This window comes from Pseudorca crassidens, chromosome X, assembly GCF_039906515.1.
Source record: "Pseudorca crassidens isolate mPseCra1 chromosome X, mPseCra1.hap1, whole genome shotgun sequence".
In the NCBI taxonomy this organism is placed as follows: Eukaryota; Metazoa; Chordata; class Mammalia; order Artiodactyla; family Delphinidae; genus Pseudorca; species Pseudorca crassidens.
The window spans coordinates 89,833,919-89,856,350 of NC_090317.1; the positions used below are offsets into that span (position 1 = coordinate 89,833,919).

The 22,432-nt window shown below is 44.1% G+C and overlaps 1 protein-coding gene across 1 annotated transcript in view; it reads left to right on the forward strand.

The window, feature by feature from the left end:
• The window catches only part of DGKK (diacylglycerol kinase kappa), a 159,789-nt gene extending 141,393 nt beyond the window's left edge, over positions 1 to 18,396 (forward strand). Inside the window, exons 16-28 of the mRNA XM_067723407.1 lie at positions 1,469 to 1,573; positions 2,034 to 2,130; positions 3,665 to 3,772; positions 5,864 to 5,960; positions 6,469 to 6,576; positions 7,232 to 7,345; positions 7,692 to 7,826; positions 9,008 to 9,168; positions 9,737 to 9,878; positions 10,903 to 10,989; positions 15,145 to 15,255; positions 16,927 to 17,050; positions 18,317 to 18,396. Of these exons, the coding sequence (XP_067579508.1) occupies positions 1,469 to 1,573; positions 2,034 to 2,130; positions 3,665 to 3,772; positions 5,864 to 5,960; positions 6,469 to 6,576; positions 7,232 to 7,345; positions 7,692 to 7,826; positions 9,008 to 9,168; positions 9,737 to 9,878; positions 10,903 to 10,989; positions 15,145 to 15,255; positions 16,927 to 17,050; positions 18,317 to 18,396 (1,469 nt within the window). The remainder of the gene's footprint in view (positions 1 to 1,468; positions 1,574 to 2,033; positions 2,131 to 3,664; positions 3,773 to 5,863; positions 5,961 to 6,468; positions 6,577 to 7,231; positions 7,346 to 7,691; positions 7,827 to 9,007; positions 9,169 to 9,736; positions 9,879 to 10,902; positions 10,990 to 15,144; positions 15,256 to 16,926; positions 17,051 to 18,316) is intronic.
• Positions 18,397 to 22,432: the final 4,036 nt, after the last annotated feature.

A 22,432-nucleotide genomic window follows, 5' to 3' on the forward strand; every position in this document is an offset into this window, starting at 1 on the left:
CTCGCTCTGGGTCTACTATTTGACAACACTACCAAAACTTGACTAGATTCTGCATTCATAAAGCATCCAAAGTCCATCCTCAGTCTCCACTGATTTGAAAAGCCTCAGTCCTGATAAGCTGCCCCTTTGGCTCCTCCTACCTCCCAGGCACTCAACTCTTGCTACTTATTTATTTTTGGAACTAACAATCATCCTAAACAATTACAGCTGCTAAGTGGCTTTGCTCAAAGGTCTGTCAGCTTCAACCTCCAGCCATGGAATCTTTTTCCACCTGCTTCTGTCTCCTTCCAACCACTGAGCCTATGATGATTTTAGAAAGAAAATAGTGTTCATCTCTGCATGTCTTGCACAGTATTAATCAGGCACAAGGGCTCTGAGAGTGGTCCTGGCAGCTCTAGCATTGATTGCCATTTCCTATAACTCATGACAATCTGCAAGCTTCCAACTCAGTAAGAAAACTCTTTCAACTCCTCCAACTTCTTACTTTAACATTTTGGTTCCCACTTCTTCTCCACAATGCTTCTTTGAAAAACAGATCAGAAAATATAACACCAAGTGTGTTCTACCTGAGCTATTGGAATTGAACAGAAGTCCATGTAGCAGGGAAGTCCTTTTGGCTGGCCTTTGACCTTTAGCTACAATACCTTCTCCTGCCTTGATACTTTTAGGTACAACCTCAGCCAAGTTTCTAAGAAAGAAAGGAAATAACCCTTCTGCACTGTGAAATCATTAAACAGCCAGTTTGCCTCTATTTCTGTAGGTAGTTTCCAAGTAGCAGGGATCAGATCAATCTGATGTAGCCATAACCCTGTCACAACTAATCCTCAGCCTGCTCCATCAATACATAAATCAGATTTAGAAGTGCAACCTGTGGCCCTGGGACAGAGAAAGGCTCCCCTGGCAGCACAGGGATTGAACCTATGAGCTTTGGCATAGGCTGAGCACCTGAGCTATACAATATATAGGCTGGTAAAAGAAAGGAGATTTCTCAAATATTCTGGGTATTGGTGAGACATTTGCTTGAAAGAACGGCCTGGTCCTAGAGGCTTAAGTTGAGAACAAAGGTCATGTGAGTAAATGAATTAACAAAGAGGCGAGAATGGAGGTAGAAGAACAGAAAGTTTCCCACCCTGCTCCCCCTACCCCTGGCCCCAAGCTTCTACTCACAGCCACATTTACTGGACGATAGGAAAAGAGTAACAAGTAAAACAGAGAAAGCTCAGGCATGGATGTGAAGAGACATGGCAATACTGTAAGAAAGCTGAAACCACAAACAGCATCATGGAGGAGATGTGATGATCAAATGGGAGTCTCCATTTGTCTCCCCACACACTGACTGGTATTAACTGAACAAAAGAGATGCTCAAGAAATGTGACCAACCCTCCCTCCCTCCTTTCCTCCTTTTCTTCCTTCCTTTCCTTCCTCTCCTTCCTTCCTTCCCTCCTTCCTTCCACTTTTTCTCTATAGTTCTTGATGAGCAAAGCCGACAGACAATATCAGTCAAGAACTTTAGTTCAACTTTCTTCCTGGAAGATGACTCAGAAGATATTAACCAGATGAGCCCAAGACACCGTAATGATCTTTCTCTTCTCCTTCCTTTACTCTAAGCTTCATCTCTGTCTTCTAGTTCCCAGAGAATAAAGATGTATTTTCATGCATCTTCCTTTAGCCATAATCCTACTCTGCAGTAGATATCCCTCCCTCTTCTCCAGAAACCTCACACTATAAGACCCCATGCCTATGTCCAGAAGTAATGACCCCATTAGATACTTTGAAAAGGCTGGCCTGATGAAACCCAAGATTTGAAGCTGTTTCACTGCCAGCAAGCAAGCAGCCCAGCCTTACTATTCTGTCAGTGGAAGTCCCTGTCCATCCAAGATGATCCCTCTTTGGAATGAGAACCCTGAATATTATCGAGGAGAAAGTCATTGAGCTTGATTCTGCTCCAACAGAGAAAGTGGGGTGAAATACAAGTGGGGGGAAGGGCTTTCTTGTTTGTATCTGACACCAAGGTGACATCTTTTGTGTCTAGGTTCTCGTCTTGGTACTCTGTCTTCTATATCTTCTCTCAAAAGTGAAGACCTGGATAACCTCAATTTGGAGCACTTATATTTTACACCTGAAACTATGTAAGTATTTAAGCCTATAACCTTCCTATGGCTTCTCCCTTTCTCTGGTTAAGAGAATAGTCTAAGGATACCCAGAGTCAAATGCTGACTATACTTACTAGTTGTGTGACCTTACACAAGTAATTCAACCAAACCTCAGTTTCCTCATGTATAAAATGGAGATAATTGTAGAACTTGCCAGATAGGTTTGCTGTATTTATTGAGTTTATATATCCAAAGTACTTGCATTGGGCAGTGTTTGGCACCCATAGTTAGGTGCTATATGTGTTAGTTGTTATTATTTTTTTTAATTAAAACAACTTCATTTCATTTCAAAGAACCTGTTTTTCACTGTTGCCTTTAACAGTATGATTGGAGTTGCTAAGAAGTAAGTGGGCATTGAGGGGACTAGCTAGCAAATCTAAAGACATCTGTCTCAATAGCCCTACCTCTTTAGAATATTCCCAGTAGCCAAGTTCCATCACATTCACTTATTTTGAGTTCCATTAAGAAAATCAGTTACATCAGTTAGAGAATCCCCAATTTCTGGACTGTGGTCAAGGAAGACAAATCTCATGTGAGAGATGTAGGGTCAGTTTAGTAATGAATAAAAAAAATCTGTGGTTAAGTAGCTAAATTGTACCTATTTTCAGTTACTCAAAAGAAGGACACAGCTAGCAATTATTTAAGTTTTCTTCAGCTTCCCAGTTATTCCTATATTCAACTCCCATTCCCTTCCACTTTACCATTGGATTAAGCTCATATATGAGGCCTCAATGGACCTACCTAATGAGTTTTGATCAATGGTGTGCTGGAAAATGTTTAACAACCAGCTCTCTGTGGGGAGGAAAGCCCTGATTTATTCCTGGTGTAAACCTTTCCATCATGGCCTATTTCAAGCTACTGATATAATGTCATTGAATGCAGAGTTGGGAATTATAGGCATAATCAGCTTACATAAACTGGTATGAACTGGCTCCAACACACCACTGGTTTTAATGGATGGATGCAGAAGAATAAAACAAACTGCTTGGTTTTGTGTTGTTGTATATATATCTACCCTCTTTTAACAGTTTTTTTTCCTTCAAATGTATGGTCACTTTGCCCTTTGATGTTAAAGTGCTACAAAGGAGTTCAGACATCTCTGGAAACAGTAATACAGACTTTACTCTCATCATATATTTTTATCTGAGATACTTAAATCTTCTTTCTTTATGAGAATAAGTCAATGACTCTTATTTCCCTTTATTTTATGTGGAGAAGATAATGGCCACTCATATCTGACAGCCTCCAAAGATGACTTCTTTATTATGAATCCCAATTCCACTGAATCCGCCCAACTGGCTGAGTGTCCTCTCTTACAGCTAACAAGTTAGTAGTTAACACAATAGGACATCTACATGTGCCTCTCAAGAACATTAAGCCTTGTGCCCAGTGTAGAGGGGGACTTCTCTCAGTGGTTGTTGATCACGCAGATAAAGTCTGCAGCCCAATGATAACAGCACTTCTTTCCTGCACCAGTGTCTATTCTCTTCTTCCCTTTGGCTAATTTCAGACGCTTCAAAGAAAGGTGTGTCATGAACAACTATTTTGGAATTGGACTAGATGCTAAAATTTCTCTGGAATTCAACACCAGAAGAGATGAACACCCAGGACAATACAAGTAAGGAAAAGAAACTCCCCTCTCTACATACAAACACACAATCACAATATACACATGTATTCCCACATCCCCTACCTTACAGACAAGAAACAGAAAGAGTCCGTCCTTTGGAAGTAAAACACATTAGTCCCAAGGTTAGTCTAGTGGGATATCTTGCCCCAAATATTGACCAGATCTGTGATGACGCTGCACTGGCATCCTGAACTTGGAGCTGCTTTCATAGTCTTGACCTGTGTTCAGCTAACTGTGTTACTGTTACTGAAAACAGATTACATTGACTCAGTTCAGCCAATTGCCTATCTTTGTTCTGTCTCCAAGAACTTGATGAGGTCCTAGTAGTGGTTTTAGGTCTGTTCTTGCTTGGCAAGGCTGCAAAGTATCAAAGATCGCCCTACTGGTTCTTAGTGCTCCTAACTTGGTTCCCCAGGACCTACTGATTTTACCCCATCTTGTTTGGTCTGCTTGGCACCTTCCGGTACTTTTGTGCTACAGACATACACTAAGGCAGCGTCAGAGTTCTTGTGGTAAATTTAAATTACGAGTAAAAAGAAGCACACCCTCCACCCATCATCACCACCCCCTGCCCACCTGCCACCAGAACTTCTTTCTCAGAGCAGGCCTGGGCTGAGGAACAAGTACTTTATCAGATGTGTCTTGCAAATATTGCTTCCCAGTTGCTTGTCTTTTTTGTTATTATTGCTTGTCTTTTCATTTTTAACGGTCCCTTTTGAAATACAAAAGTGTTGAATTTTGATGAGTTCCAATCGATCAATTTTTTTTTACAGACCATGCTTTTGATGCCATGTTTAAGAAATCTTTGCCTAACCCAAGATCTTAAAAATTTGCTGTTTTCTTCCAAAATTTTTGGGTTTGCTCTTACATTTAAGTCTGTGATCTGTTTCGAGTTACTTTTTATATATGGTATTAGGTAAGAATCTGAGTTCTTCTTTTTGCACATGGATATCCATTTACCACAGCACCACCTTTTAAAACTATCCTTTCCCCCAATGAATTGTGTTGGCACCTTTGTTGAAAATCAATTGACCCTAAATGTAAGGGTTGTTTTCCTAGACTCTCACCTATGTTCCATTGATCTATGTGTCTATCCTGTGCAAGCACCGCGCTGTCTTGATAACTGTAGCTTTATAGTAAGTTTTGAAATTGGGAGATGAAAGTCCTCCAACTTTGTTCTTTTTTCAGAATTGTTTTGGTTGTTCTAGGTATTTTGCATTTCCATATAACCAAACTCCAATTTTTAATAGATAAGGAAACTGAAGTGCCCAGAGAACTTATGGTTTAAAACAGAGTGCAAATAATTTTGTGCTATGTGCTAGGCTTCTTACGTTTCAAAACCCACGCCCTGTGGTGGCTCATTTCTGTGGCTGTACTTTAAAAGCTCACAGTAAATTCTATCCAGCCTTTATAGTGATTGTTAAGTACCCTGCCTGTTTTTATCAGAGACTCTACAGTCAACAGGACCTTGTCCTTCCCACCTCCACCACAAGTCTCCTGATATCCTTGCCTGTCCCATATTCTCTCCACTGGCTCCTACTCTACAGTCTTCCTAGTAAGCTTATTTCTATTCTGTAGCATTGAATTAAGTGTTTAACATACAGGTCTTGGAAATCCCTCCACTTTGCCAGAAAAGTTATGCTTCAAAGAAACTGCAGTCTAAGAGCCACATGTTTCAAATGAAATTGATTCCAAGTGGCTGAAATCTTGAGCTCCCAGAGTGGCACTTGCCAGGGTAGCTGATGTGTACTAGCCAGTTATGCTCACAGCTTTTTATGAGCCTTACTTTCTAAATATAGCCTGTCTCTTCCAAGCCTGAACCAATATCAGAAGCAAGTAAAAATGACAAATCAATGGGATGCTGATGCCTCAAGGAGACCCAGGAACCCATTGCAGCTGGTGTTTGCATAAGGATACCAGTTACACTATCCTAGCATTCCCTCTTGTGTCCAGTTACCATTAAACATGACTCCTCTCTATAAGAAGGCACTTGACGAATAAGATGGTGTCTCCTCTTACTTTTCTTCATCCACTTATCTTTATATTATTCACCCTCTGACTACCTTTATCTCCCTGTAGTAGCCGCCTTAAGAACAAGATGTGGTATGGCCTTCTGGGAAGCAAGGAACTTTTTCAGCGCTCTTACAGGAAACTGGAAGAACGAGTGCACCTGGAGGTTAGTGGAAAAGAGGGTGATCCTTCCTGGGCATGAAGAAAGGAAATATCATGACCCTGGGAATCAACTTTCCTCTATATCCTTAGTTCTTCCCAAGCTTTTTTTTTTTTTTTTTTTTTTTTTTTTTTGCGGTACGCGGGCCTCTCACTGCTGTGGCCTCTCCCGTTGCGGAGCACAGGCTCCAGACGCGCAGGCTCAGCGGCCACAGCTCACGGGCCCAGGCGCTCCGCGGCACGTGGGATCCTTCCCGGACCGGGGCACGAACCCGCGTCCCCTGCATCGGCAGGCGGACTCTCAACCACTGCGCCACCAGGGAAGCCCCTTCCCAAGCTTTGACTCTGATCCTCACTCATTGCTCATGGTAGGAAATCATGAAGATAGATTTCCATTTTATGGATAAGAAAATAATAGCATGAAGGGAAGACAGAGCCCTTCCCCCATCTCTGTAAATGGCCCTTCACATTGGTATCTGAAGAGCCAGCCAATAAGGGCTACTCTTTTCTTTCAGTGTGATGGAGAAGCCATCTCCTTGCCAAACCTGCAAGGCATTGTAGTGCTCAACATTACCAGCTATGCTGGAGGTGTCAACTTTTGGGGAAGCAGCACAGCTACCACAGTGAGTATGGAACAAGGAACAGGGAGGAAGAAAGGCTTGACCCCTCTAAAGTCTATCAGAAAGGAGAGTTGAACTGACTGGAGTGTAGGGGAAGAGGAGGTGGGCTGGGGATCTTTATTGGCAGCAGCTGTATGATGAGGTTTTTTTTTTTTTTTAAGGCAATTACCACCCCAGAGCACAAGAATCAACCAAAAACCTCAGGATCAGATAAATTCTTCGGTGTTGCCTGGACTTTGAATTTTCCATTCCTCACGTTTGAAAGATCCTTGAAAGGTTACCTAGGCCATGCCCTTTTCTCTAAGGAGGTCTGTCAATAAAATCTCCTGAGAAATTTGCCATGAATCCTTTCATCTGAGCTCACCCAAGAAGGCCATGAGACCAGTGGGACTGGCCTTGGGGATTTATGATGCTAGATTGGACAGGGAGAGAACCAGTTAAGAGTTGTGATCTCAAAAGGGACTGAGTTTTTATCTCAGTGCCCTTTTCCCAAGTTGGCTTCCTGACCACCTTCTTCTCCTTTTAATAATATAGTAGTTTCTCCACTCTTCATTAGCTAGAAAAATTCTCACCAGGAGCTTTCAAAGCATACCTGCTTGTGATAGGCAAGGTGTGGTTTCTCAAGGGTGAGATGTGTGACACAGTTCTTCCTCCTCAGGAATATGAGGCTCCTGCGATAGATGATGGGAAGCTAGAGGTAGTGGCAATCTTTGGTTCTGTACAGATGGCAATGTCCCGTATCATCAACCTGCATCATCATCGCATCGCCCAGGTAGGCACGGGCCTGGTGGGCAACAGAAAGGGTTTGAGCTCTGTGGCTACAATCCAGGATGTGGGGTAGTCTCAGGAATTAGCCAGGTATAAGAATGACAGGGTGGAGGGAGCAGGTTATCTGGTGGGAAGCAAGGTACTGGCTGAAGTTGGAAACAGAGGTGGTAGGGACCAAAGGAGCAAAAAGCCCATAGCAAACATGTGTTTCCTCCCTGGGACAATCTGATTCACATTTTTGCCAGTCCTGTTCAGATACCCATTTGGCCATGACTGTGAGATTATCAGATTGGTCTACAGTCGTTACCTCATTTTTCTCCCCCATTCTCCCTCCTCCTCTTCTCTGGCAGTGCCGTGAGGTGATGATAACCATCGATGGTGAAGAAGGTATCCCAGTGCAGGTGGATGGGGAGGCCTGGGTTCAGAGGCCAGGCCTTATCAAGATTAGATACAAGAACACTGCCCAGATGCTGACAAGAGATCGGGTAAGAAGGGAAAGGCTCATCTGGGGCTCCTACGTTGTCTCATCTATAGCTATCACTTGAGTACTGAATACTTCCAGTCAGGCAGAATTCCTTAAAGAGAGGTCTGCATAATACTTATCTCAGAGTCACCTTGGGTGCTTGTTAGAAATGCACATTCCTGGGCCCCACACAGGCCCACTGCATCAGAATGGAGATGGGTATTTCCTGGGAACTTGCATTTGCAGACAAGCTCCCTGAGACATTCTGATATACATAGACACTTGCAAAGCACTGTCCAAGAGAGTGAGACAAGAAGCTCCCTTCTGTAGTTTTCTACAAAGTTGTACTCCTCCCTCCACTGCACAGAGTTAAAGGCCTCAGGTGGTTATGGAGAAATCTGCTCCCTTCAACAAGACAGTCTTCATTGAATATGGTCTTTAGGTTCCTCTAAGGCGTCTTAAAATACTGCATTCACAAATGTCACTCACCTCAGCTAAACCACCTAAAGCTAGAAAGGAGCCATTATTAATCAGATGTTCAATGCTTAGAGGCTTTCTTCCACTCTGGCCTGTGGACAGTCCATAGACACAGCAATAGAGAAGGGATGCGATGTCTAGTTTATAAGCTACCTACTTTGTGTTGGGCACTTTACATATATTCTCTCAAGTAGGTCCTCTCAACAATCCTATGAGGTAGATACACTTATTTCCATTTTATAGGTGAGGAAAATGAGGACCAGAGAGGTTAAATACTTTGCTAAAAGTAACACAACTAGTCAATGACAGAAGCACAATTCAAAATTAAATGAGATATGTCTAGCTCTAAAATCCATCAGAATATATTGCCTAGATTTAGCAAAGAAGGGAGCTGAAAAGGGCTCCACTTTCTTATTGGTCATGATACCTACCTATAGGAGCTTCTGGAAGGCAGACATCTGTCTGATTCAAGTATGTTGTCCCAAGACTTGGCATGGTAACAGCAACAACGACAGCAACAACAAAAAACTAAAACTGCTTAGTATGAAAGAGACATTGAATAAAATGTTGGACAGATGTATGGGTGTGGAGATAGGTGTACGGGGGAATGGATGAGGCCCTCTTTCCCCTTTCCCCACAGTACCCACAAATATCAGGCTCACAGATCTGTCACATGCCGTCTTAGCTACAGCAATCTTTAGGCTCTGCCACTGTCTTTATCGCCAGGACTTTGAGAACTCAATGAAAATGTGGAAGTGCAAGCATTCTGAAATCCAGGCTGCCTCTCAACCCCAGCTGGACTCCCAGGAATCTCAAGATAGCCTCTCTGATGAGGAGTATGCCCAGATGCAGCACTTAGCTCAGCTTGCAGAAAACCTCATCAGCAGGTAAGTGGACTGGCCCATATACAGGGCTGGGAATCCCAAGAAGAGATAGGGAGAAGAAGCCAACTTGTATCTATTGGCTACTGGAGAGCCTGGCCTCAGAAAGGAGTATTGCTCAGAGCTCTGAGGATTGACAGGGACTCTGACATTCTAGGTAGGAAATAGTCTTTGTGGTCAGCAGTAAGCCAGCTTGGACCTCTACCATTAGGCCCAGAGATAAATTTTGATCTCCTCTTGCTGCCCCAGACCCAACAGGACTAAAAATGCTTATCCTTGCCCTTAAATATCAGGAGGGCCTTAGAGTTTCTGGAGTCAGCTCCTTCCTCTATTCTAGCCTCCCACTCTCCCAAAGCACCCAGTATCTAATTCTGGTGAGACAAGGATGGACAAAAGTGAATAGCTAGAGAAGAGTAGAAACATTTTCTGGCATAGGTGGCTCCCTAGAAATGAGAAGAAATAACAGGAGAGAGTAAAGAATACAATTTACCCTTAATCCCAACCCTCACCAGCACCTCAGGCCAGACATCCTTCAGAACTCTAGACTCATTTATCTGTCCTTGCTTTATTACAGACTTACTGACCTGAGTAAGGTCCACCAGCATGTGTCTGTCCTCATGGATTCTGTGAATGCCAGTGCTAACATCCTGAATGATATATTTTACAACCAAGACAGTAGCAATGAGGCAGGTGCAGCTTCCTGCACTCCCATTGAGGTAAGGGGGGAAGCGGCAGATGAAGGAAAGGAGTCAAACCAAATAGGAAAGGGAAGGAAGGGGAGCTGGAGGCTGGGTAGAGAAACTGGGCAAATGACATGGCAGGAAACTGATGGATAGAGTAGAGGGGGAGGCAGATATTGTTTGACTTGTTACTGGGAGAATGGTTGCTGGGAGAATGGTTACTGGTCCAGAGTGGTTACTGGGAGAATCCCATAGCAGATTTCATCAGCCTGATAGCTATCTACCACACTGGCCTCAAGGAGAAATAGCCTGAGAATGGAGAGGAACTTGGCTTAGGCCCTTCCTCATTCCAGGAGGATCCCTATATAACCTGTTAAGGTGACACTTGTCATTGAAACTTGTGCTCCAGGCTGCCTTGGTTTTCCTCTCGTGGGGAAGGTCTAGATTAGATTCTTGATGTTAAATGTGCCATCCTGTGACTTTACCCACTGGCAGAAGATTTTTAAGTGATGCTTTTAAAAAGTAACTTTAGTGCTAGGCAAACAATACAAAAGGGCCACATACAGGGTCAGGGCCTCCTAAAATGTAGGTTACCTATTTATTTGGGGCCGGATCTTAGTTGGAAGAGGCCTGGAGCTCCAGGCCTGGAGTTTCAAGAAGACAGATGGTTAGGCCTAACTTCATGTACCATGGGAAAGGTGGCTTCAGCCTAGTGGCAACAAGTGGCCTCAAACTTACTATCTAGTTTGCATATTCCCTGTTTCCCTATACCCATAGCACTCAATCAGTGATGCCAAATGCCAAGTTGTGCTGTGCCACAGCATACAACACACCAATACAGCTGTACTGGTAGTTGATAGCTGGCATCAGTTTTGACTGGTTGGTGCCCATGCTGAACTACTAGTTGTGCTATATTGTGAATATTACTTTTTCACTTATAGCCACATCCTACTAGCCTGCTCCTACCCTCCCACAGAGAAGCCAGCTGCATGCTTACTAACCAACAACTCCTCTGTCTTTGTCCTTTCCCTTCCTTTCTTTTCCTTTCTTCTCCTCTCAGACTCTAACCAGAAATGATGCAGTAGATGTTACATTTAGTCTTAAAGGGCTCTACGATGACACCAAAGCTTTCCTGGATGAAAACTTGGTGAGTGGATGGGGTTGGAACAGGGAGGGCAAAGTATCCCATCTGAATTTGGTCACAGCCTGTGCTTGGTTCTAGAGCATTGCAAGACATGTAGGAGCATTTTGGCCAGGTGCTTACCTGGCAGTCCCTGCTGTGTCATCTTCACCCAGAGTTGTCATTGATCGTGTCACTTTATAAGTTATGCGAATCTATAGGGACTACCATATCCTTGAAGAAAAGTCTATCTCCTTTGGCAAATGTCTCTTGGGTCCAGACTAGGCCAAGCAAAAGCAGCGTTTTCTCATCATACCTCATATAGTTTCAGTAGAAAAGGGTGAGCTCTTTTGAGCTGCTCTGCATCTCCCAAGTTTCCACATACGTCTCTCACCATGTGGAAAGACAGTAAGGAATAGTGGGGAAAGTTGGGGGTCTCTGAGTTCAAATCCCAAATCTGCCCATTACTAGCTATATTAGTTTCCTAAGGCTGCTGTAACAAAGTACTAAAACCTGGGTGACTTAGGACAACAGAACTTTATTGTCTCACAGTTCTGTAGGCTAGAAGCCTGAAATCAAGGTGTCAGCAGGGCCATGTTCCTTCTGAAACCTGTAGGGAAATCCTTCCTTGCCTCTTCCTAGCTTCTGGTGACTTGCTGGCAATCTTTGCTGTGTTCCTTGGCTTGTAGATGCATTACTCCAATCCTCCATATTCACATGGTGCTCTCCCTGTGTCTCTCTGTCTTCCCATGGCCATCTCCTTAAAGGATACCAGTCTTACCGGATCAGGGCCCACCCTACTCCAGAGTCCAGACCAGACCAATGATCCCATCTTAATAATTACATATGCAATGACCCTATTTCCAAAAAATTGAGGTACTGAGGGTTAGGATTTCAAGATATCTTTTTGGAGGGGACACAAATGAATCCATAACAGTAGGTACGTGAGGTAACTTCACCTCTCTGGATCTCAGTTTCCCTACCTACAAAATAGGAATTAAAATCTCTACCTATCCAGGTTGTTGTGAGGATTAAACAAACTACTGTATATTATGTGCCTAGCTCTTCCTAGCAGCTTGACAGATGGTAGATTTTATTAGTGTTAGGGAAAATGGACTGAGGCTCAGTTTTTGAGCTACAGGAAGAGTTGCTGTTTCTCATAATGCAAAGCCCATAGGCACACCTGGTGAGTGTGCTTTAATGAGTCAACTGATCATGACTACTCCACTTTAGGTTTGCTGCTAAGGCCCCTAGGAAGGTACTGTTCTGCCTCTCATCTAATTAAGGTTTATTTGAAGAGGGGCCTCTGAGTTGATTTTTGCAAGAAGTGCAGCCACTTCCCCCTTTCCATTTGCACATCTAACTGGCACACTGCACAGGTGGAAGAGTGGTTAAGGCAGTCAGGCCAGGCTGTCCCAGCATCTGAGCCCCAGGCTAGAGTCTTTCAGCCTTCAGCGACAGCAACAGAAGTACCTTCTATATATAGGCAGAGCTAAATGGCCTTGCCAATTTGGGCAGCAGGAAATATGGGAGCTTGGCCTCTTATTGCCACTCAGGATTTCTTGAGGCTCATGGGGTCATGAAAATTGGTTTGTGCCAGCCAACAACCCAAATTGAGCACATATCATACTTAATATAGAACCTGGTAAGGACCCACACACACACATACACACATCCAAACGAGACCTGGGTGCAAACGGCTGCTAAGAATGACCATGTATCTCCAGAAAGGCCATATCATAGAGGTGGCATGGATGTAAGGCTTATTTCATTTTTAAAAATTTATTCTTATTTTATTTATTTATTTTGGCTGCATTGAGTCTTTGTTGCTGCATACAGGCTTTCTCTAGTTGTGGCGAGTGGGGGCTACTCTTCATTACGGTGCACAGGCTTCTCATTGCGGTGGCTTCTCTTCTTGTGGAGCATGGGCTCTAGGCATGCAGGCTTCAGTAGTTGCAGCATGCAGCCTCAGTAGTTGTGGCACACAGGCTTAGTTGCTCCGCGGCTTGTGGGATCTTCCCGGACCGAGGCTCAAACCCATGTCCCCTGCATTGGCAGGCAGATTCTTAACCACTGCACCACCGGGGAAGTCCAGGCTTATTTCATTTGAATGTTGTTATTCCTCCCCTTGAAGGAGGAGAACAGTCAGTGTTGGGAGAGGGATGTAGCCTTTTTTTTTTTTTTTTTTTTTTTTTTTTTTGCGGTACGCGGGCCTCTCACTGTTGTGGCCTCTCCCGTTGTGGAGCACAGGCTCTGGACGCGCAGGCTCAGCAGCCATGGCTCACGGGCCCAGCCGCTCCGCGGCATGTGGGATCTTCCCAGACCGGGGCACGAACCCGTGTCCCCTGCATCGGCAGGCGGACTCTCAACCACTGCACCACCAGGGAAGCCCGGGATGTAGCCTTTTGATGAAGAAAATCCCACCCAGTAACTCCCACTTCCCTTATGTGGCAAACTGGCTTAGTGATGTTAGAACAGAAACCAGGAAGTGAGTAACAAAGTCCCCTGAGTCAGTTTGCACATTTATCTCAGAGAAGAGTCCTGAACAAGGTCTCTATTGAAGCCAGAAGGACAAGAGAACAGAGCATAAGATTCAGGCCCAACCATATACTATTTTTCAGAGCCCGAGTCTCTAGGTGCCAAATAGGAAGTCATTAGGAAGCCATTTTATTCCTCTTCTATTATGATTAGGAATCATTTTCTAAGACCCCAATTCCTCTTTCTTCTCTGTGGTTTTGGGTTTGACTATCAAATCCCTTTTGAGCACTGCTGGTAAGTATGCCCCTAAGAATCCCTGCCCCTTTCCCCCTTATCTTGAAGTGATGGCCATTTCTACTTGACACCACTGTTCCCCGTCCCACCACCATGTACACACACGTGTCCTGTGCATCCGGGCTACTCCGTACTGTCCTAAATCATTCGTTGTAAAGCAAAAGCAAGAGATTATTTGACAACATGACTTGTTCCCCTCTCATATCCCATCCTGATTGGTCATAACCTCCAATCCCATCCCTCGCTCATTCACCTGTCACCCATTTGTGACAGACAGCAGGGTTCCACTTAAGGCTGGCCCATGCACAGCAAGAAGCTACATAAGTGCCAGACTGAAAGTAGAGCACATGCCAGAGAGGAGAGATGAAGCCAAAGTAGGTGGGCTGGAAAGCGTGTCAGAGCTGATGATATCAGCATGCATCTGTTCTCCCAGCTCACTATTTAATGGAACATGAACTATCTCACTTATGTTGTTGGTTTAGAACTTGGTTCTTCTGAGTTGGAGATGGTCCCAGAATAATCTATTTTAACTCTCCCATGGAGCATACAGAGTTCATCCTGTGGGTGCTGGGGGTTACTAGGGAATGCTTGAGCTTTGTTTCCTAAACCCATGGGACAAGCCATCATTCACTAAGAGTGAATAGCTAGGGGCTAAAAGCACAGCCTGGGGAGGCAGACCCTCTTTGCCAGGAAGGGAAAATTTGAGCCAATCTCTCTCTAGCCCTCCCCTTGCTTCACAAAGTAGCCTTTAAATTATGGTAACTGTGTAATAAAGATTCCCCCCACCCCAGCATCTGGCCACCCCACATACCCTTTCTGGAATGGTGTGGTGTAGAGGGTAGGCTATAGAGTTGAATAGATCTGGGTTTCTGTCTAGTCATGTGATCTTGAGCACTAAACTTCTTTGAGTCTGTTTTCCCACCTATAAAATGAGAACAATAGTACTTTGTAAGGTATTATCAAGCTATTGGGAAGATGGAATGAAACTATGTATGCACAGTGCCTGGCATATAGTATTTGCTCAAAAATTGGTAGCTATTATTAGGGGGGCACTTGGGTGTCTCCAGGGGCTTGAGGGTCAAGGGTAGGACCCTTATCCTGGACCCTAAGCTGTAGGGGTACAACTTCAGCATTAATTGATAGTGGTCAAAGGGCCTCTCTGCTTGCCAAACTGTGAGCACACCAAGCCCTAAGGAAAGCATCACTGTCTGGTTGTCTCCTGGATCTCCCTATTGAGAAAGTAAAGAGCTGGCTATACTTTCCACCGACACCATGAGCCAAAGGAGATATAAGTTGGCACACTGTGGTCTCATGGCCACTAGCAGGGACTGGGAGCTGGGGAGAAGGCAAGAGTCTATGAAGGTAGGGTGCTTAGCATTGGATACTCACTCTTTTTCCTGTCTTCACCAGCTGAGAAATGCTGAGTATGAGGCCACACTGCAAACTTCCCTGGATGCCATGAATAAGGAGTTTGAAAAGCTATCTGAGATTGACTGGATTAATTCAATCCTTTCTCCAGAGGTATGTGACCTGTGGATTGGGAAATAAAGGGGAAGAGGGATTCTTCCTTGGTGCTTTGCCTTCCGGTGTGGGCCAGGACACAGTGACTGATGTAGCATAGGGAGGCCAGTAGTGGCTTTCAGCTTGAGTTCAATGGAGCCTCCTCCTCCCATCTCCTCACCATAAGTATACAGGACAAGGCAGAAGGCACACTGAAAAACTAGATGACCATGAGAACATAACCAGAAAGAAGAAGCACTCTGTATCAGAAGATTGGGAGAGAATAAGCAAGAATGGTCTTTTTCTGTGCCTTTCTCCTGGCTGCAATTCCCCTCCCGTGCTCAGTACCTGCTGCTGGGACTGAATTTTGTCTGGTACATACCATTATGGCCAATACCAGGTGTTTACAGCCAACATCTGTTCTAAATGGTTGGTGCCCAGGCCATACTGGTGGTTAAATCTACCAAATATCACCTCTCCTTGCTGCTTTCTGTCCCTCCCACTCTGGGAGGAAAGTAGGCTATCTCAATGCTTTCCCCTAGCAGGTGTGTGGCTTAAAAGAAAATCAAGCATGGCAGCTGTGGCTATAATATAGCTGTGGGGATGTCATCATTTTTTGACAATTCTGAGTGCTCTCCTGAGATTGAAAAATAGTCCCATTTCATAAATCAAATGACTCAAAGATGTCCACCTACCACCAGGTAAATTATACCTTTTACGGTCTGACAGGGTTTTTCTTTAAATTTCTCCGCCATGGAACTGCTCACTTCAACCTGTAGGAATACTTGGTTCTCCTACTCATTTGCCTGTTTTCTGGCTTCATACACCAGTTATATGCATGTGAGCAAGCCATACAAGCATGTTTGGACTAGTGCAGCAATTGGGCTACCATTTAAGAGAAAAAGCCATAGGCAAATTTAGGTCTTAAAGGATTTAATAACTTTCTCATATGCTTTTGCTGCTCTTGACCAGTAGCCCCCTGGGGAAGAAAAACATGCTGTTATGCAGAAAAGGAAGCACACTCTTGTAGCACCCCATTCTTACTCAGTTCAGCTATCTTGCACCAAGCTCCTGACCTAGGCAAACAGACTGGATATTGAGAGAAATGAAGCAAACAGTCCATGCTCTGAGGTCTCAATATGGGAGTCTGCCTGGCCTGGGCATAATCTCTTTTCTGGACTTCAGCATTTCCATAAAGATGAAGAAGTGAGGCTCTAAAGAAGGGCAGAATAGATTGAAAGAAAGACAGGAAGATGTTGCTCTTTCACTTGATACCAAACTTGCTCACCTTAAGGCCACAGAAGGCGCAGATCCACTTTGGTGGGGAAAAGCAGAATGAGAGTCAATTATTTATTGGACTTTCCAAAGCTTTGGTTCCAAGGGAAGGTCCTGTGCCCTTCCTTTAGGTTTCTTCTGAAAGGCAATTCAGAAGAGCATTTATTAACATGAGATCATTTATTAAAGCTTTTAGCAAAGTACCTGGCACAGAGTAGGATCTTGGTAAAGATCAGATGCCTTCTAGGGCACAAGACTAGTGAGTAGGGGTATCTCCCATACCTGGATAGATAGCAGGTATAGATAGCTGCCTGCTTCTTGCAGCATCCTCGTTCACCACCTTGCCAGGCCTCTAGGAATTGTTTCTGACTATTAGGCAACTAACATTTTGACCTTCCTCTTGTTGTGGTTTGCCAGGAAAAGTCTTCAGATACTGAGAGTAGAAGCCTCGGATTGAAAGTTAAGTTCCCCAAATTGGGAAAGAAGAAGCCAGAAAAGGAAGACAAACCTAAATCAGGCCAAGGCATCCAGGGCTTTATTGGTAAGTTTCTCCCACAGGCATCGAGGTCATAAAGGATTCCCCAGCAGCCTGGGTACTTCCCAAAGACCTGAAGCTCACATTAGAAATGTGCACGGGTATGGTGGTGATGGAGGAGGTGGCCGGCTGGGAGCCAACCTTAGGGGATGCCAAGCAGTCTCTTGGACAAGGTGTGAGTTAGAAAGTGATATGGAGGGAATTCCCTGGCTGTCCAGTGGTTAGGACTCCACAGTTCCACTGCAGGGTCACGGGTTCGATCACTGGTTGGGGAACTAAGATCCCGCATGCCACACGGTACACCAAAAAGAAAAAAGAAAAAGAAAAAAAAGCTCCTTAAAAAAAAAAAGAAAGTGATATATGGATACTGACAGGGAGAGAACCTGAGAGGCAACCTTGCTTTGTGATCTCTGTGATATAAACAGCTGAAGAGAAAAATGAGAACAGCCAGTACCTTTCTGCTTGACCCATTCCTTTCCTCAGTGGATAAAGTATGGCAAAACAGTCATATTTAGATCTATTTCCCAGTCAAATACAACTACAAGCTTTTGGTCCTGCTCCAGAAAGCACTATTATTTGAGATGGGTTGGGGGTGTCAGTGCTGGGCACCTACAGGGTCAGGAACAGGTTCCACGACCTATCTAAACACTCTTATTCTTTATCTGTTATAGTAAATCCCTGGAAATGCAAAATTTGTTTCATTATTTGAATTTTGGTTCCACCCCTTCTTCAGAATTGGACTTAAATGTTCTTGATATATCAGTGGGGCTCAAAAGAAGGTTCCCTTAGAATTGTCGGCTATGCCAATTCTGATGTCAATCGTCTCTCCTAAATTCTGAGCCTAGATGACCTGGAAGCTTGAGATGGGGGGAAAGGGATGGAGGGTGGCAGTTTGTTTTGTTTTTTGAGGAACTGAGACTTCATACAGATGCCAAGAGAGAATCTCCTGGACCAAGTTATGTTTGGTCCAACTGGTTTGAGTCCCTAAGAATCTGCCAGTTGGGAGACCCATGGTGCTTGAGAGTCTTTCTGAAGACTCTGAAAGGGTCAATAGCAGTTTCATGGATTATCAGGTTCTGAGAACTCATCCCATTTGTGTTTGGCTTGCATGACATCAGCTGGTTTTCTAAGGTGGTTTAAAAATGGTTGGTACAATAGGAACAAACCAGTCTGTCTCCTAAAGGACTCTTTGCTCTCTTTAGCATCCATAAATTTAGGCATCTGGCAATGTGCTAACCTCATTATTTCTATACTTGCTTTTTTTCTATAAAGGAAATTTGTGGCACCGCAGACATCATGAAGATGAAGCAAAAGATGATGATCCTCCAACACCATCAGGATCTCAACTATAACCCTTGAAAGCTGGAAGGAGAACTCACAACATTTAGGATTCTACTAAAAACTCTTGAAACCTCAATACAGCCTAGACTAAATTATTTCAGAACAAACATGAGCACCACCAAGAAAGATCCTCCAATTCTTTACGCTAATACATTTTTTTCCTGGACTCAATCAGGTCTCCTTAGAGGTTTACATTTTCTCATTGGCCAAAGATTCTTGTTCCGAGTTGTCTTGTTCAGTTCTCCTTCTCTTCGTGCATCTTGAGCAACTACAGTATTTAATTGAACTAAGCTTTTTGTGAATGGCCTGGGATCTACAAAAGATTCAAGGGAGTTCACCTTTTCAGGGAGTTGGGGAATGTTTTTCTCTGACTGGCAGAGAAACTGTTGATGCTAGGGAATGAATGAAAGAAATACTCTCAGGGAGATGAGGAGAGGGGTCAGGACAGCCAGGCTTGGTGGTGTTTCTCCCCCAATCCCTGTCAATTGCAACTTGTGACTTCAGAAGGCCTCTCCTAGTTGGCCTATTAAGATGAGAACTAGGTCCTGGGGGCTTGTCCACTTGCCTCTTACAATGACCATGTGAAATCTTTTCTTGTGGTGACTGCTCTCTCTGCAAACCCTTTCTGTTTTTCCATGTGCGCATGTATGTCTTTGCACATGTCCAGGTGGTGCTCTGGTGGCTGGGTGGGCCCATTGGTTGGAACTCACCCCTATGGCAACCATACAGGCTCCCTTCCTACTGCCTTGATCCTAGCCTGCATGCCTCCATGGAGTGTTTGCCTGCATTCTTGCTGGATTTTTAAACTAAATGTTTTGCTGCTGTGCTGCAGTATAGTTATGTATAGAGACATATAAAGATGTATATATATAAAAATATATATATATATATATTTTTAAGAACTGAAAATACAACTCGACCTCTAAATGACCCTATAATTTATTGTGCTAACCCAGGAATCCCTCCCCACCCTGATCCCATCCTCCACCCCCATTACCCTACACACACATATGCCTCTACCAACTGCCCTAGTTCTTGGTGGAGCTTCTAATCTTTTGGTGCATTTTCAGTGTCTTAGAAGTGGCTGGGATCTACCTATGGCCCAGCTGATTCTGATGCCCCCTTAAAATTCTGAGCCAGGCCACAGAAAGGGGAACAAAAACACCAATGCCCTAGAGAAGGGGGCTAAGCTGGCATGCTGCCTTTTTCGCTCTATCTGTCCTGGACTCTACATCAGCAACTGCCCAACCTGTGCTGTCCCCTTCCCCAATAAACACTATATGGAGCAACCAGGCCTTGAGCTCTGTGACTCAGATGTCTGAGCTAAGGACTGCCTGACAATCAAGTCACAGCCTAGGCCCTTCCCCACAAGCTCCATCTTGGCCTGCATCTTCTGGGCAGGCTGTTGGTTAAGTCCCCAAATCACTTTTGAATCTCCCTTCTTGCTCCTTTCCCTTGAGTACAGAGGGACATTCAAAGTGACCAGAAAGAACATGACCCTGGGAAAATGGAGGCTAAAAGCTTCTGCTTCTCCCATGGTTCTTCTTCCAAATTTCTCATGAAAACAAACCAGGCCAAAATTGCTCCAGATCCCAATTAGCATTTTTTTGAATGCCTGCGCCCAGTCAGGCAAATCTAATCAAACTCCAGTATTTCTCCAGGGGTTCTCTCATGTCTGCCTTGTATCCCCACCCACCCTCAACTTATACCTTTGAGTAAGTGTCCCTTCCCATTTATCAACAGAAAGCCAGGAAACTGGCCTCTCCCTACTTCTCAGAAAAACTTAGCGTGCTCAATTACCTGACTCAGTCCAATCGCTGGTTTATCGAGGTGCACAATCCAACTCTAAGCACTGGTTCTCAACTCTGGAACTCCACCAGCCTAGCCCACTTAAACCAGCCACCTGTGTTCCACCTCTGCAGGGGTGAGGAGAAAAATACTAACAAGGGGATAGTCCCCAGACGTCTGACTGCTGTGCCAAACAAACAAAAATGTCCTAGCTCTACAACTAGGGAAGAAAGTTAATGGAAAAACATTGAGAGAAAACATTTAAAACTTATTTAAGCATCAGAATATGTTAACTTACTGTATGTACTTAAGTGGGGAATGTGCTGTTGCTGTGTCTTTGGCTTTCTCCGTATTACTCTTTCTTCCCAGGAGGAGGTATTAGATCAAATCAATAAGGTCACCGTTGCAGCCCAACTTGGCTCCTCCGTGGCTGCACACATTAACAGCTGCACACACGTTCACTCACAGAGTTGGGAACCAAGTTGCATATTTTTCAGAAGAGCCTTTTTCAAAATGAAAAATTTCCAAATGAGCAAATTTTAGGAAACAAAAGGAAGTCCTGGGAGAGGGTAGCTTTTACTTGGCAGTGCCTAAGCAGGGCTGTGTCTTGTAATTATTTTTATCACCAATGACAGTAAACTGTAATAGTACTCCATCTCTTGTGTTTACTTTGCTGACTTACTATCCATCTTTGTATGTTGTAATGCTACTCTTGCTCTGTTGTACCATCTGGATTCCCTTTTACCTACCCTATCCTCCCACCCTGAATCAGAATGATATTGAATGAAACCACTAAGATTGGAGGCTGGAGTCAACTCATGGAGCAGAATTGATAGGGGATGAGGCCCAAGAGCAGGTGTGGCTTGCTAAATCCCTTGGTTACCTCCTAAACTGCTTAGTTACCAGTTGTTTCCCAAAACAAGGAAGACAGCTTTGCTGAGCACTTGTTTTTGCACATACTAGCTTGAAAACAAAGCAAGAAGTGGTGATCTCTTTCTCAAGGGAGGTGGCCCATCCTCTGGAAGCATAAGCTCCTTTCAGGACTTCATGGTTAACTACTTGCAGTAATATAATTGTTCAGGTGGTGGGACCAGACACCAAATATCCATCTCAATTATGTTCAAAGTTGACATCAAGAGCCAAAGTTCTGGGGTTTGGTTGCATCTTTGGAGCACTTTCTGAGGGACTGATTGAATGGGCAATTCCTAGCAAGAAGAACAGTGGGGAAGGAGAATGCCAGTGGATTTGGACTGCCATCATCTGCTTTTGGTGTCAATACTACAGGAGGTCAGCAGCTATCATTCACCTCACCGGAAAAGGGCCTGTGTTTTGTCTAAAGGGGCAAGGGAAGAATAAGGAAGACATTTTCAATTTAATAAATTAGGTTAAAGTTGATCAGAAGAAACAGTTGGGGTTAATGTCATCTTCCCTCAGGACACAAGTAGAAGAATTTTAATTTCATAAGAAGTAGAAACTAATACCAAAACAACCAAACCCATTAGCACCATTCCATCCTGTAAAGGACCTTGATTGGCTTTATGGTTTGTGGAATTGCATTTGTCTACTTGTCTGCTAATCTTTAATCTGTTTTTTTGTTTGTTTTGTTTCCTCAGAGACCCCTGCAAGTAAGCAGCAGGGCCAGGGGCTGACTGGGGGAGGAAACTGGGGTAGTTATGGGGTAACAGGAAAAAGCAGAAAGAAAAGGTCCACAAAGTGTGCCTATTCCTCCTCCCCACAAAATGGAACACCAGTCTTCAAAGTTAATAAAGTTTTGCTTCTTAAAGTATTTTAATAAATGGATAAATATAATCAACACCAGTGTCTCATCATTTACCTCAGCATGGGAGGAGTTGAATGGTGGTGGAAATGGGGAGTGGGCTTGGGTTGTCATCCAAGCTCTAAACAAGCCACATGCATGTAGGGATGGCAGGTGGCGAGGGGTGGGGAACAGCAGCAGCACAAACTAAGACTCTCCATCAGGGTGATCATAACACTGAAAGGGCTGCTACAAAAAGTTCTAAAACCTGAAACAACTCAGGACAATCCTATGGGGGAATACCTGCCACTGTATTTGTTTTAGAAGCCAACTCTCTGCAGGATCCAGATTCCAATGAAATGAATTAGTTACAGGGGAGGAGAACTGAGGTAGAGTACAACCCAGATTGCTAACTAGATGCATACATGCAAAAAGTACCTCGAAAAACGTTCGACAATACAATCTGCTCCCCTAAACCATACATCACATACTCCTCTCCCTTC